The 16,293-nt window shown below is 40.2% G+C and overlaps 2 protein-coding genes and 1 long non-coding RNA gene across 3 annotated transcripts; 2 read left to right on the plus strand and 1 right to left on the minus strand.

The window, feature by feature from the left end:
• Window positions 1-731: 731 nt before the first annotated feature.
• Window positions 732-2,577, plus strand: LOC125472667. Its single transcript, XR_007254588.1, has 2 exons — window positions 732-1,770; window positions 1,863-2,577. It is a non-coding gene; the product is annotated as an uncharacterized LOC125472667 (long non-coding RNA).
• A 490-nt stretch (window positions 2,578-3,067) lies between these two features.
• On the minus strand, window positions 3,068-5,585 carry LOC103933566 (peptidyl-prolyl cis-trans isomerase). The gene is made up of 7 exons (XM_009343261.3): window positions 5,317-5,585; window positions 5,112-5,228; window positions 4,800-4,956; window positions 4,586-4,674; window positions 4,424-4,478; window positions 4,152-4,237; window positions 3,068-3,526 (listed from the first exon to the last, which is right to left on the minus strand). The coding sequence occupies exons 1-7, from the start codon at window positions 5,416-5,418 to the stop codon at window positions 3,371-3,373; spliced, it is 762 nt and encodes a 253-aa protein (XP_009341536.1). The 5' UTR covers window positions 5,419-5,585; the 3' UTR covers window positions 3,068-3,370.
• An 8,345-nt stretch (window positions 5,586-13,930) lies between these two features.
• On the plus strand, window positions 13,931-16,182 carry LOC103933565 (protein COP1 SUPPRESSOR 2). The gene is made up of 6 exons (XM_009343260.3): window positions 13,931-14,207; window positions 14,337-14,636; window positions 14,864-14,987; window positions 15,099-15,172; window positions 15,374-15,531; window positions 15,764-16,182. Exons 1-6 carry the CDS (start codon window positions 14,107-14,109, stop codon window positions 15,925-15,927), a joined length of 921 nt encoding a protein of 306 aa, XP_009341535.2. The 5' UTR covers window positions 13,931-14,106; the 3' UTR covers window positions 15,928-16,182.
• Window positions 16,183-16,293: the final 111 nt, after the last annotated feature.

The raw sequence follows: 16,293 nt of genomic DNA on the forward strand, positions 1-16,293 counted from the left end.
GGCCCTTTGGATCAACAACTCATCCACAAACCCACACCCTACGAAGATAGAATCAGAGGACCAAATTACAAAGAGATTGTAACCCCAAAATCATTAATACAAAATATTATTTTGTACACGTATTCTTGTCGCTTGTTTCAGGAATTTCTCGTGTTTACATTGATCTTCAATCAGGAAAGTATTAAAGATAGTATTTGGTGATTAATCGTATCTTTTATGTCTTTGACTTTTTCATGCCATGAGCAGGAGAGCTTGGAGATGTTGTAGCCAACTGCTCAAACCTCTAGGGATGTTGAAGTGTGCATGAGAATATTTTAGGCACCGCCCATTTAATAAGGGCAATCTTCTATTCTTGGAAAAAAAAATGTCCACATGTCGTCTTCTAGATTTTGGGATTATTTTTTAGCTTTACAAATGCTCCTACACCTGTTGGGTTGTATGTAGAAATGGTAGTATGTAGAAAATCCCAAGCTAAGTAGGCGAGCAAATAGTTGTTTCCTAATTTGATGTAAAATCTCCACGTTGACTTGGAGTTTAAGTCTTCTAGGAATAAGAAACCAATTACCTCTAGAACTTATTTAGACTTATCTTAAGTAGGAAGTTAAATAAATTTAGAGAGCAAATTTTTATCCCAACAATAAAAAGAGAAAATGCTAGAGGAAATTGTACCATATCCCCTAGTTTTCTTCTTTGCTTTCCCTTACGAAGAGTTGATTGTCGTCGTTGTTTTCTTCTCCGCCCCACACCAATTTAAGAAAAGAAAATTTCCTTCTTCTTCTTTTTTTTTTTTTTTAATTTATTTTATTTTGTACTCGAAGGGTGCTGTCGCGAGGCAGCCGTCATGGAAGGCAGCAAGGTTACCGCTGGTGGTGGTACGCTGAGATAGTTGGCTGGGGTTAAGAGTAGGGTGGCAGGGGGCCGCGGCTTGGGCTGGCGTAGTCCACATGCTAGTGCTGGAGCGCTAAGAGACAATGAAGAAGGCCAGCGCGGGCTAGGCCTCTCGTGGGTGCAAGCTTGTGAGTAGAGATAGGGAAATGTAGGTCACAAGCCTACCTGGCAGGTCCAAGAAAGAAAGTGCAAGACCTATTGGTTGTTGCGTTGAGATGGGAGATGCGGGTCCGAGGCCACTTCGTTAAAGAGGAGAGGGAGAGGCCAGTGCGCCGTGAGGAGGAGGCTGGGTCATGGGGCCTACCTATGGGCTTTACAGTTCAGGACATACGGTGGAGTGGGGTTGGGGCCTCTGCTGACATGGGCCGAGGGGTGCTGGGCCGCAAGGCACGTCTTCCAGTAAGATGAGCTATTTCGGGATTTCCTTAAGATGTATAAGTGTGCAATCTTGCCCGGAGTTCGCATGAAACAAGTGAAGAAGGACGTAGCCATGAATCATGCAGTGAGGCTGCCAAAGCTGGGAAGAGAGCCATCAAGTCCCATTCATACTATTTTATGTTGGAATTCTCCTTTCTCATGCCGCGCAGGTGATCTGCATCATGAAATGCGCTCATGCTCAATATTCCCTGAATACAGTTTGAACGATAGCATGGTTCTCGAACCTGAGCAAGTTCTTTGATTTGAGCCTGACCGTCAATGAGTTCTAGTATTTCTTTGAGATCGGCCACTAGGAAGAAGTAGGGCAACTGAGGTCTCGCCATGGGCTTTTCGATTTGTCAAGCAAATGTGACCATGGGTGGTCCAGGGACACTCTGGGGATCAGCTGAGAGTGGGAATCCGACTTCTTGCCTGGGCTACGCGTCTCGACTGAGTTTATTGATGGTAAGTGAACTGCCTCATTCATGGTCTGCTTGGAATTTTTACTGAGCTGCTCTTGACTTTAAGTAGTTGAACGTCCATCTTTCTTTGTGCAGATTAGAAGTTCGGCTCTACTTCAAAGACCTTGCCTGATAACGTCACCTGGGTATTCCTGCTGTATACCGCGAATGGTGCTGGCTGCTCATTCTTCTTCACTCAGAGGAACCTTCACCACTAATGTCTGTTTTGCATATTCGGTATTCTCAATGGCCTAACCATGGAGTTCCCGAAGATACATTTTCTGTTCGTGAAATTGAGAAAAGAGTAATGTATCAGGTAGCACCCGCCATACCCGACTGCAGCCCAATTGTGGTGCACTGCAATACAGGTGTTGGGAGAACTGGAACGTACTGCACCATTCATGATACATTGCAGAGAATTCTTTCTGGGAACATGCCTGGTTTAGATTTAGTAAAAACAAGAACCACATTCAGATTTCAGCGAGATGGAATGGTTCAGAAACCAGAGCAGTATCGTTTACGTTATGATGCCCTTGTTGATGAATTAGAAGACCACATCTCGGATGGATCCCCGGTTGAGTATTTAGTGAAATGAGCCAAACTCCTCCAGTAGAATAGTTGCTTTGGACAGGACATGGAATTTATTGTTACATGTGAGGTACGCAGCCAGATTCACAGTTAATAAATTAGAAATGGCAGATTAAGGCTAATATATTGTATCAATCTGTCTTTGACTTAAGTCTTGACTTTGAAGTAGTACTTTTGCAGTTTGTATTGTTAATCTTTGCTTTATGCTTCTCCTCCATTGAAACTTAATGCCCTCATCGACATCGTTATACATATATCTTCTGCAAAAGCCCCTCCTTGCTAGTTTTCTTTATCCGAATACGGGCACCAGCTGCAAAATCATCGTTTCTTTCTTTATGTAATATGATGTGGGGAGGTTGGCAAATGAATGCGGAACTGAAAGTCAGTTGCTCCCAAACAAGTTTGTGCCTTGTGGTGCTAATCTCTTTGGTTTTGAAACTTGAAAAATGCAGTACAAGATCGATTCTATGATTTAGAAATCCCTTTTGGTTTGTATTTATAATTCTTGGAAGATTGAGTCGATGTAACAAGAGAGAGGCAAAAGCTCGTCTTGAAACAGTTGCCCTTGCGTTGCACATTTCTCTTCTACTGTGTCACGATTTCAGTCACCTTGTAATCCAAATTTCAATTAACAAGGGCTGGCGGTAATTTGGTATATTAAAGTGAGTTAAGGATCCCTACGAATTATGAGTTGTTATACACTTGTAAAACAATAGAGTTAATGGATGCCGCATTAATTCACGTAATCGACTCCGTGAGTTTCTGTTCTAAAAACAAAGGGATAAGTGTGTCCCTGTATTCAGTCCAACAGAATACATGTACCTTCATCTCTAGTGTTTATATATATAAATCGCATTTGAACTTGGCGGAAATGAACAATGTTTATGTCTTGTATATTTCATTTCACAGCCAAAAACATCGCAAGAATAATATTCATAGTTAAGAACAACTCTGGAATTGACAAACCGGAAAACTTCATCCCACAGTTGTACTTTATGCCGAGTAAGGCAGACAGATCAGTCATCCAACAGCAACTCTCCACAGTTAACTATTCTGCATGGCAAACGAGGGACATCCAGCCTGCTTGTCTCTTGGGACTCGAGTTTCCTCAGAACATCCATTCCCTCAATCACGTGTCCAAAAACCACATGGCGGTTGTCCAACCATGGAGTCTACATGAGGCATACCAAAAGCATTAATCGACAAAGAGCTAAATTGGCTGAACAGAATACCGCATGTATATCTTCTCTTTCTTTTTGTTTTTAATTAATTACAGACAAGGACAGGGTTTCATTTCCGACACTCTGAAATTAACACAGTGATAAAAATACTAACTACAAACTAATGAGTGTTTTCCAATCATTCCAATGTCTACTACTTTGACAGGATATGTGATGATGCAAAAAGCACAAATTGATCCATAGATAGAAGTAAAACCTTAAAAAAACCATTTGTGCATGCATATATAAGCATCCCAGTGCTTCTTTCAACTGCTGATGAATCTCATATATGTTGTATGGGCTTGTTTAAATATTTTATCTCAAAGTTTAGTATGGTTGTTTCGATGACAATATAATAAAATCTTCTCCACCAGACTGCAACAGAACAAAGCAGTAGCACCTACTCAGCTATTAAGTTGCAAAAAATTCACTGCTGACCATAACGGATGGAAATAAAGAATAGACTTGGAATTTGAAGGAAAGCATGACGAGAATTCAAACCCAAGTAAGAGAAAAGTATTTAGTTAAATGTGTGATACAGAGAGAGAGGATTGCATAGTTGCAGCAGCCATCTCACCTTCACCGTGCAAATAAAAAACTGGCTCCCATTAGTACCAGGGCCTGCATTAGCCATGCTCAGCACACCAGGACCAACATGCTTCACTGCAAGTGTTTCTTCAAGTCAGTATGGTAAGGGCTTTCAGCTCACAATCAAATGCCTCTCAAATGATAGGATCTCAATTCTCAACTCCAGTTAAAAGTTCTTGTTTCCCATACAAATTGAAATAACAACAATTTAGAAATGTATTCCATTTTCCTTATTTTGTATGCCATGTAACAAGAACATACATGCAAAACTCTCATCTGCAAATTTGGAACCATAGATACTAACTCCCCCAGTTCCCTGCGGCGAGTAAAAACAATTAAATTTGGATTAGCTTAGAAACCAATGAGATCCGATCCTACTGCATTTATTAGAGAGGGAGAGAGTGGGAGATAGAGAGAGATCACATCTCCTTGAGTGAAGTCCCCTCCTTGGATCATAAAATCTTTGATGATGCGGTGGAAAGAGCATCCTTTATAACCATATCCTTTCTCTCCTACAAGAACGATAAATCAATATTAGTATAAACTATAAAGCAAAAGAAGTAGAAGAAGAAAAAGAGCAGCGATGCCAATTAGAAAGGAAAGGGAAAAAGAAAGAAAGGTTGTTTGGGGGGTTTGCCTGTGCACAAGGCGCGAAAGTTTTCAACGGTTTTGGGAACAACTTGACCGAAGAGGCCCAATACAAGGCGACCAACAGCTTCGCCGCCAATATCTATGTCCAAGAAGCACTTGGTTGTGACTGTGGCTTGCAGCTGCGGCTGCTGCTGCTCTACATCCTAAAATCACACAACCAAATTACCTACCGTACCAATTGTTGTGAAACCTATTCATTCTATTGACTGAGTAGTGATTGTGCAGAGCTCTAAGTGTAACGAAATGAAAGTGGTGCCTCCGGAGTGGGAGTGGGAGTGGGCGAAGGCGAAGCACTCACATTGGCATTGGCCATAGCCATTGTTTGATACTTGAGAGAGAATCTGGAGGGAGGCCTCCTGCGTACAACGCCAACTGTAGCATATGGCGTATAAGTATAACCACCCTGCAACTGCAACTGCAAGTATGGAAAAGCCCTAATTAAATTGAAAGAAGAAGAAAGAGTAAAAAAGTGCAAATTAATCAAGAAATAGGGATTTGGGGACCTGGAAATGAAAAGGAACGGAAGGAGGAGGAAGAGTGCTTTTTCTTATGATTATGTGGCTGTGAAAGAATTGGAGTGACTGTGACTGTGAGGCCATGGTCATAATGCTCCGCTCCTGTGTATTGGTGTTGTGTGTGTGGATAACTCAGCTCAACCGGGTCTTCCTTCTTTCAAATCCTCCGCCTACGGTTAGCGTTGCGTATAAACAGCCAATTTTGTAAATGGGCTTGGCGTATATGGCCGGACTTTCCCACTACACTCTTAAGACTCTCCACTCCTAAAAGAAGTTGAAATGAGGAGGATCAGAACCAAATTGTAAGAGAAATAATAGATTCGGGTTCTTTATTTCTTAATTTCTTAATTTTCCTATTCAATTTTAGTTTGTTTTTCAAAACAACCTAAACTCGAATGATGGGTGGTTAGAGAAGAGAATGCTTTGAATGTGTTAATTGTATTCTTTTCATTATGAGGTATATATAATCATGTACAGTCCTACTACAATAAGGAAATAATAATTACAATCAATCTACATCCTAAACTAGAAAACTCAATATTATAGGAATCCCAGCATTAACAGGAAATATTATACAAGTCAACACTCCCCCTCAAGTTGGTGCATATATGTCGCACATGCCCAACTTGTCCAAGAAGCTTGAGAACTTGTCACTCGAACCAGCCTTTGTGAGTATATCAGCCACTTGATCCTCGGTCCTAATCGAGGGCAATTCAATTATTTTTTCCTCCAATTTCTCTTTAATGAGGAACTTATCAACCTCCACATGCTTTGTCATATCATGTTGTACCGGATTATGAGTGATATCCTTAGTAGCTTTGTTGTCACAAAATAACTTCATCGGTGAACTATGGTTGACCCCCAAATGTTGTAATAGAAACTTAAGCCATAAGAGTTCAGAAATACCAAGAGCCATATCTCTATATTACGCTTCTGCACTTGAACGAGCTACTACATTCTGCTTTTTACTTCTCCATGTTACTAGATTACCACTAACAAAAGTGAAATATCTTGATGTTGAGCGTCGATTATCTAACAAACCCGCCCAGTCGCAACAGTATACCCTTCGATTCTGAAATGCTCATTTTTCTTAAACATAATTCCTTTACCTGGACGTCCCTTCAAGTAACACAAATTTCTCATCATGGCACTCATATATTGTTTTTCCGGATCATGCATACACTGACTGACTACGTTCAAGGCATAAGCAATATCAAGTCTTGTATGTGCCAAATACATCAATCTTCCAACTAACCTTTAAATCTTCCTTTCTCTACGAGTACTTGATTCTTGTCGAGGCTCAACTTCATTCCTTCAACCAACAGAGTTGCTACAAGTTTACAGGCTAACATCTCGGTCTCCTTTAACAAATCAATGATATACTTTCTTTGGGACAAGAATATCCTAGACTTGCCTCTTGATACCTCAATCCTAAAAAAGTATTTTAAAGGTTCAAGATCTTTCATTTTGAACTCCGTAGACAAATACTTCTTTAGAGCTGATTGTTTCATTGGGTCATTCCCGATAACCACCATGTCATCCATATATACAATGAGTGCTGTAATCTTTTTATTCTTTTGTTTCAAGAACAAGGTGTGATCCCAATTGATGTGGCTATACCTGAAAGCCTTCATTGATTTAGTGAACCTGCCGAACCATGCCCTTGATGACTGCTTTAATCCATATAATGACTTATTTAGCTTACATACCTTACCCTTGTTCATGTCTGTTCCGGTACATCCTGGTGAAAGCTCCATATAAATTTCTTCAGTTAAATCTCCATGTAGGAATGCATTTTTAACATCGAACTATTGAAGTGGCCAGTCTAGGTTCGCTGTCATGGACAAGAGAACTCGGATACTATTGATCTTGGCTACTGGCGCAAGGGTGTCCGTGTAATCTATGCCATACTTCTGAGTGTACCCCTTTGCTACTAGTCTTGCTTTAAACTTATCAACCGTCATTTGCTACTAGTCTTGCTTTAAACCTATCAACCGTTCCATCTGCTTTGTATTTCACTCTATAGACCCATTTACATCCCCCAAGTTTCTTGCCTACTGGTAAGTCCGATAGTTCCCAGGTAGCATTCTTCTTCAGCGACCTTAGTTCCTCATTCATTGTTGTTTTCCATCTAAGATAAGCTAAGGCTTCTTGCACACTATTAGGAATATATACAGTAGACAATTGATTCACAAACAACTTATTTGATTCAGACAAGTGACAGGTAGACACATAGTTGTTTAATGGGTACTTCACTCTTGAGTTATGGGTTGGTTCGCTCACTAAATACTTAGTTTTACACTTAGGGTCTGCCTTATAAGTGGCTTTAGGAATATCTCGATTAATTCTTTCTAGGAGACTACGAAGCAGTGGTCCATCTGGCATAGAAAACGATTGGTTATGAGAATCACTAAGAGACGAGTGGGCATGTACTGTTTCTTCTAGAACCACAGGTTCCACCTGCAAGGGGGTCATGTCTCCTACTATCTAGGACTTGGCAGGAAGCTATTATGCAGCAACAACCTGCTCGGAACTTACCTGCTATGCAGTCGACACGGGTTTAGTAGTAGGTTGCTGCGCAGTAGCCTACTGCTCGGTGGCTTGCTACTACAACATAGCATGCTACTTGGCGACAGGCTGTTGTGAAGTGGTCTGCCGTTCAATGGTGGGTGGCTACATCATAGCTTGTTGTTTAGTTCCATAATCAAACATACGAACTTCATTGCCTTGAAACTCCCTCTGAAGTGAAGACTCAGAGGAACCAAAATATATCTCAGTTTCATGAAAAATGGCATCATCAGTGATAAACATTTTCTTAGTAGGAGGGTGACAGCACCAATAACCCTTCTAAGTAGTAGCATACCCCATAAACACACATCGAAAAGCTCGAGGTTCAAGTTTGTTTTACCGTTGTGAATGATGCACGTGGACAAAAGCCATGCAGACGAGAACTTGAGGGGAAAGGTTAGGGATTGGCAGGCAGTTGAGCAGAGACATAAAAATCTGAAATGGTGTCTAAAACTCTAGGGTACGAGAGGGAAGCCGATTAATAAGGTAAGTAGCCGACGTGATGGCCTCACCCCAATAATACAAGGGAAAACGTGCTTTAATAAGAGAAGCACGAACCATTTCTAACAAGTGTCAATTCTTCCATTCAGCCACCCCATTTTGCTGAGAAGTATACAACATGTGGTCTGATGAACAATACCGTGTGTATCAAAGAAAGTGCGAAGTTCAGTATTAACATACTCGCCTCCATCATCACTTTGAACCACCTGAATTTTCATATTGTATTGTATCGAAACCATTTTGTGAAATTTTTGAAAGGCCATATTCACATCACTTTTCATAGCAAGGTAACCCAAGTCATTCTCGTACAATCATCAATAAATGTGACAAACCAATGAGCTTCACTAAGAAAGGCAATTTTGGAAGGGCCCCAAACATCCCAGTGCACAATCATAAGAGGAACGAAACTCTTATTTAAACTTAGAGGAAAAGAAGTTTGATGGCTCTTGGCCATTTCACACACATCACACTTAAACTGAGAAACATCATTTTTCACAAACAAACTAGAAAATAACTTATGCAAATAACCAAATGAAGTATGGCGAAGACAACGGTGCCACATCTACACATCGGACCCTTTATTATTCTCGGCCGGAGTTTCATTCATTGACAATGCTTAAGTGAGCAATCCCGAGCTACTGGAATTTAACTCAAGGTAGTATAGCTTCCCTCGTCTAATACCATAACCAATCATCCTTTCGCGTCCGGATGTCATTAAATACACAAAAATAAGGCCAACACACCACCAAACAATGTAAGGCAAAGGTTATTTAGGCAACCAATAATAAATTATAATTCAATGAGGGAATCACAAGAACAGTATCAAGTTTCATGGTATCATAAAGGGAAACTATGCCTTCCCCAAGGCCTGGGGCGGCATCACCATTAGCCACATTAACCTCAATGTCGGTAGAGTTTTTTAGTGATGAAACATGTCTAGAATCACAAGTTATATGTTCAATAGCTCCAGAATCAATTATCCATGTATTATTCATAACATAATTTGAGACATTAGTGCCTTACCATCTGTACCTGCCGCTACAATTAGAGCTGATGTTTTGCTTGCTACATCCTCTGAATCATCATTGGTTTCTGCAACGAAAGCTCGAGGTTTGTTGAAGCAAGGGTCACATGTCTTATCCCAATTCTCGGGATACCCAATTAGCTCGAAGCATGGACTTTTGGAATGTCTCGTCATACCACAATAGAGACATTTACCCTGAGAACGATCACGACTGGGTTGGCCGATTATCGGTTGCCCACTTTTATTCTTGGACCCACCTCGGTTGGTGCGATTGGAGGGGTTGCGGGCCTTGGTTGCCATTACAGCCAGTTCTGAGCTTTGGCCCTCCATCTTCATAGTTTACTTGCGATCTGCTTCCCAACGGACAAACGCATAAGACGCCATAAGTCCAAGTGGTCGGTCTTTGTGCAGTATTTCTCCATGAACATTAAGTCCACCAAGAAACAAATGCAACCTTTATCGCTCCGTTGTCTTCTGGAAAATCAGAACATCTTTTTCACATGTCATGGCCACTTTGTTAAAGTGGTCTAATTCCTGAAAAACATCTTTCAATTTTCCAAAGTAACTAGCTAAAGACCGCTCATTCTACTTGAGACGTGATGATACACACTGTCCAGAGATGTCCACTTGGACTCCGAATCGAGTTATGTTGGCCGACACTTGGAAGGTGACGAAGCCATAAAGTGTATTGATGTGGAAGATGTGAATAAATTTAAACCTAAAAGTGTCTAAGTACAAGAGTGTGCGGTGAGCGGGTATGAACTCATTTCACACATGATGAGAGAGCATAAGTACAATACAGTAAAATAGGGTGACAATTATACCATCGATGGTAACCGTCTACCCCAAGATTTGCCGATAATCCTCGTCGGTACGAAAACTCTGCTACTAGAACCTGGAGGGGCAAAAAATAAGGGTAAGTGCGTCTGAAAATAAAGTTTTAAAAAAAACCTTTTGAAAGCGTTATAACTCCTCGTCGTAAAATACGTATAGTTTCCACAAAATAATACTATGTAGGTACGAAAAATGAATGCACAAGTGCAGTAAAAACAAAAACATGCCATGCCACAATATCTCAGCAATAATAAATGTAAGTCAGGTGTGAGATCAGTCTAAAATAACATGACAGTCGGAGTCACCAAATGTGACATGTACGACTGGACCTATTGCTCATCAGTCCATGCTAGCACATGAGTTTGAGTCACTTAGTGTGACCTGTATGACAGGTTGGGTGTAAATATGTACGTTATAATGCTACGATCACGTGAAAGCTAGCACTATGTGTAGGTCACCTACGAGTTGGAGTCGCCTAATGCAACTTGTACAACAGGTTAGCACCTAACTTGGATCCAAGGCAAGCGTGTGGTGCGAAAGGTGAACAATCACGTAAAGCATGTGCCTTGGCCTATGGCGGGAGCACTAATACCGGGGTGCAGCATTGATGAGCTCTAAATGAATATATGCATGCTCATATATTCAACCATTTCAATCACATAATAACTCACCTAAACTTACCTGCGCCTCTGTAGGATCATTTGTCATAACCACAAATCTCATCACAATGCAATATACACATTTAAATCATGGCATGCTATGCATAATCAATTTAAAACATTTATGGAAAATCGTAAGGTATATATATACTATAAAAGAAAAAATACCCACTCACCTGAGGTACGTGGTACAACTCCCTAGCACGAATATTGAGGTGTCACAAACGATTGGTGCCTAGAACAATTATCAAATCACGTCTCAGAATTCTTATCAATAGAACACATAACTTATGTATCATATTCAGGAAGATCCGTACGTTGGATTCCCAATCTGTAAATTTCTAATGTCCTCAAATATTACGTACTATAACGTATCAAAGTTTGGCGTCGATTGTTATAATAATCAAGCGACGGACTTTAATGGAACTAGGTTTAAACGACGAAAATTCGTCAATCAAACTTCACGTATGGAATTGGAGAATCAAATTTAGCCTAGGAAGGTCAGAGGATGCCTTGGCCCACGCACCGCCGTACAAGGCGGTCGGCCACCCCGGCTTGTCGGAAAAATCAACTATTTCTAAAAATTCTTAAACTTCACAAAAATAAAGATCTCAGTAAGTAGAACAAGTTTTATACCTGTGGCCAAGTCCAATTTGGCCGAGAAAAGCCTCAAATCGCCATGAACTCACCGAGACCCTAGAATTTGGGCTTTTTTATTTGTCCTCAAATCAACTCCGACACTCCAACTAGTGAATGGGCATTGTTCCTGAGCTCAAGGGAAGTATATTAGTGGTGGCAATCAAAAGAAAATTGTTGTAGGAATGGCGGAATTCACCGCCGTGGGTGTCTTTGGAGCAGACGTGAGTGTTCGTCGTGAAATCACGATCAGTAGCCATCAAACTTGGGTGGCAATGGAAGCTCGTATGACACAAAGTTAATTGGTGGTGTTGGTTGGCTACAATTTGTTGGAAAATTGAAGGAAAATCGAAGAAAACCATTGGAAAATTTGAAGAGAATTGGGTCGGTCACATGGGGAGGAACCAGGTCAGGGTGATCCGGTCCTCCTCCACTCTCTCCTTTCCCATCCTTTCCTGCTTTCCCTATTGGTCACTCTCTCTTTCTCTTCTTTCTGATTGGGCGTCCCACCCCTCCTTTGTCTTTCATCTCAACCACCCCTCTTTTTTTCCTTTTCATCTGGGCCACACACATGGCTTTCCAGATTTTGCTCCAAAAATCTGGAGCATTCCAGAAAATAATAAATTGACCATTTTATCTTTGATTTCGTTCGTTAATAACTTCTTCGTTATAACTCCAAATTGTGTTCCGTTTACGCCCACGCATTCGTTACGACGAGTACTACAAGGATATGCCAAGAAAACGAACCTTATGTGACATGACAAGATGGCCAACAAAAGTCAACATCTTTGCCTCGAAGGTCATTTTTGTAAATTCACATTTAAAATTTACAAAGACTAAAATTTTTAAGGACGGGTCGTTACACGTGAAGCTTTCTGATTTAATGAATAAATTATAACCTCGTCATTCTTATCAAAATAAGCACTCTTAAGAGCATCCCATATCTCTTTAGAAGTTGACAATCGAATAGAACGTTTCATGATCTTCAACTTCATTGTCGACAAGAGCCACTCTTAATTCTCTGATCTTCAGAGAACCAATCATCATATTTGGGATCATCCTTTGCAGGGGCCTTAATGGACCCATGAAGATATCCCATCTTCTTCCTTCAACAATATGAATTTGAATAAGAGAAGCCCATAAATCATAGTTCTTCTCATCCAAAACCATCTCAATGTTAAAGCTTGAATTATCCGGCTAAACCATGATCAGAGTGGTAGCATAAACGATTTGGTTGTTCTCGACAAACATCTTTCACGAAGAATAGGAAACCTGTGCAGTGGCAAAGGTACTCAGGGCAGCAACAACACATGTTGCTCACCAAAATTTGGGGTAAAAGATCGGGACACAGCAACAACTTCACGTTGCTTGCTGTTCGTTAGAGGCACCACGGTGGTGTTGGGCACGGCACAGTAATAAACCCTGTTAGGGTTAGAAACTTTCTTTCCTTTTTTTACGACCTGGCTCTGGTGCCAAGAAGAAAATGCTTTGAATGTGTTAATTGTATTCTTCTCATTTTGAGGTATATATAATCATGTACAATCCTACTACAATAAGGAAAGAATAATTACAATCAATCTACAACCTGAACTAGGAAACCCAATATTATAAGAATCCCAGAATTAATGGGAAATATTATACAAGTCAACAGTCAGAGAAATTGAGTGTCCAGAAACTATTTTGGAGTGTAAACAAAATCACTCTTTTAACGTAGTTGATCGCAACAACACTAATTGCATTGACACTCTTAGTTGCACAAACAATCCCCAAAGTCAAATAATCTTGGAAGCTTTAACCATGTCCAACAAAAGCTTCACTTTTTGAGCTATCGATAGCAGAAGTCTTGCTCTCCTAAGGTTTCATTTTAAGGACATGTGCCTGTGAGGACCAAATGCATATTAGTAATAATATGTAGATCTAATATTTAACAACTTAATAAAGTAAAACAAGAAAATGAGTATTTTAATGATTCATGGAATTTAAATTGATTTTGCTTTATTAAATTATCAAATATTTTAAGCTTCTAAACTAATATAATCTTGTACCTAATATTCATGTGATCGCCGTACATTCTCAAAGTGAAGACCTTAGGAGAGCAGAATTGCGATGGCAGGGCTTGAGAAAGGTGTACCATTTAACACCGAAGGCCTACCGAAATTTTATGTAGTTTTGGCAAATACGTGCTAAAATTTTATGTGCAGATTGTGGAAAGTGAGAGTAGTTTGGATAGGTAAATGAGGTATATTAAATATAATTTTTCATTTTAAAAATGGGCGTGGGGTTAGTATGTACGGTAGTGTTCAACAAAATGAGATGATTGTACACTTAAAAAAAAAAGAAGAAAAAAATAAATAAAAAACAAAAGAAAAAAAACACCAAAACGGGCAGATAAGAAGGGTGTCGCGCGCGTGGCACGTACTGTGATGGAGGTAGCCTACGCCTAGGGTTAAGAAAATTAGAATCTAATAACGAGTGCTTAAATTGAGATTGAAACTGAAATTGAATTTGAATTTGGGGGAAAGATTGAATAGATTGCAATCGCAGCAGCAGCAGAAGATGAAGATGACGAAGAATTTCAGAAAAAGAAGCTTTCCGGCGGAGGATAACGACCAAGATTGTGATAAAACCCAAGAAGATGAAGAAGAAAAAGAAAGGAGGTATTGTTTTCGTTTCTCGATTTATAAATCTGTCTGAAAAGTAGAAATACAGATTCTACTGTAATTTTATTTTGAAAAGAAAGAATATGTAATGTTTCTGCAAATAATGGAACTGAACTGAATGCTTAGGTTGGCGCTGGAGGAGGTGAAATTCCTTCAGAAGCAGAGGGAGAGGAAGTCTGGGATCCCCGCCTTAATTAATAATAACGCCGCCGCGCAGACTCTTCCCGGTTCCACTAATAACAACAATAGTAACAGCAATAATAATGCTAGCTTTAATAAGAACAAGAACAAAAGAGGTAGTGACGACACTCATTCTCCGAGTAATAACAACAACGGTGAAGGCGGAGGCGATGGCGACAAGGACGATCTGGTTCTCCAAGATACTTTTGCTCAGGAAACTGCCGTCATGGCTGAAGATCCCAATATGTAATGTCCTCTTGCTATTTTGCTGTTGCTATTGCTTTTGAGTTCTCCGGAGTTGCATTGGTATTTCAAATCACATGTTGTATTCTAAAACCTCCACTGCATCGGCCACCCACATAATCCATACAAACAATATTCACATTAGGTGTAGTTGAATGGGACTATGATAGACTGCTGTTATCGCTCAGCATGATTAGGACAGACTTATATATTGATCATTCATTTGACAGGTTAAAATATGTTGAACACGAACTAGCAAAGAAGAGGGGCAAAAAAATTGATACTTCAGATCAAGTTGAAAATGATTTAAAGCGTGCTGAAGATGAGTTGTACAAAATACCTGACCATCTTAAAGTGAGTCACTCAGTCCTCTAGTTTTCTTTTGTAAAATGCTCTACGCTACGTTAGTAACATCGAACCTATCTAGACCTATGGCTTCTTTTAACTTGGTTCATTCCCTGCCAGGTGAAAAGGCGGAACTCAGAAGAAAGCTCCACTCAATGGACTACTGGGATTGCCGAGGTTCAGCTTCCCATTGAGTAAAGCTCTTCTAAATTTAGATTTGTTACACTGTATATGTTATTGAAAATTCTCGTTTGACATTAATGATAGAGCATTGATCCCCGCAAGGTTATGCCTTGGTTGTTTAGATCTGCATTGATAGAATGAGGGCACAATCCTTGCATGTATTCTCATGATACTTAATTTATGCTATACATTTTTCCTTCTAATGGTTGCAGATATAAGCTGAGAAATATTGAGGAAACTGAGGCTGCCAAGAAGTTTTTGCAGGAGAAGCGGCTCATTGGACGGACAAAATCAGAATTTAGCATCCCTTCGAGTTACAGTGCTGACTATTTCCAGCGTGGCAGGGATTATGCTGAAAAGCTTAGACGAGGTTGGTTAGCTTTGCTTCTTCATTCCATTGAACAATATAAGTAGATTACCTAGATTGACTTCCGACCAAACTGGCAAGACAAGGGCGATCATAGTCACAAAAGAGATCTAGGTTCCTTTTATGTTAATCTTTGTTTTAACTTCACAAAATATTTCTTTTTGTTGAATTCTTTATAATTATATTATGTGTATGGCATGCTACCAATTACTAACAACAAACATGAAACTCACAGAACATCCTGAACTCTACAAAGACAGAAGTTCACAGGATGATGGTGGTGTTTCCAGACAAAATGATACTGGCACAGAAGCAGCAGGGCAGAGGCAAGCTGCAACAGATCAGTTCATGCTCGAGCGCTTCCGCAAACGAGAGCGTCACCGCGTCATGAGGAGATAAAATGCCAAGATGGAAAATCTAGCTAATAAAAAGGAGTCGAGTAGCTTGTACTATATAAAATACGGTGTCCATTGCAGTGTATGTGCCGAAAACTCATATTTTCGCGAAAGCATTGCCTTTTTTTTATGTAATATAGCATGACTTTGCGTGCTCAGAAGCAACGGTGGTACTGAATTTGATGGAGCCAGATCTCCAGCACATAGCTGCATGTCTATCCATTAATCAAGGTTCTTATCCTTCGGTTTGATTTGGGAATTTTGGCTCTGGTTCTCGACTATCGGTCCTCACGTCTCCTCGACTTTTTTCACTTATGTTTTTGTTCGGGGTATCGAGGTGCTCACTGTGTGTTGGTTTCGATAGAGGACC

This window comes from the organism of the source record quoted next, unplaced genomic scaffold (assembly GCF_019419815.1).
Source record: "Pyrus x bretschneideri cultivar Hongxiangsu unplaced genomic scaffold, Pyrus_bretschneideri_v1 Contig71, whole genome shotgun sequence".
Lineage (NCBI taxonomy): Eukaryota > Viridiplantae > Streptophyta > Magnoliopsida > Rosales > Rosaceae > Pyrus > Pyrus x bretschneideri.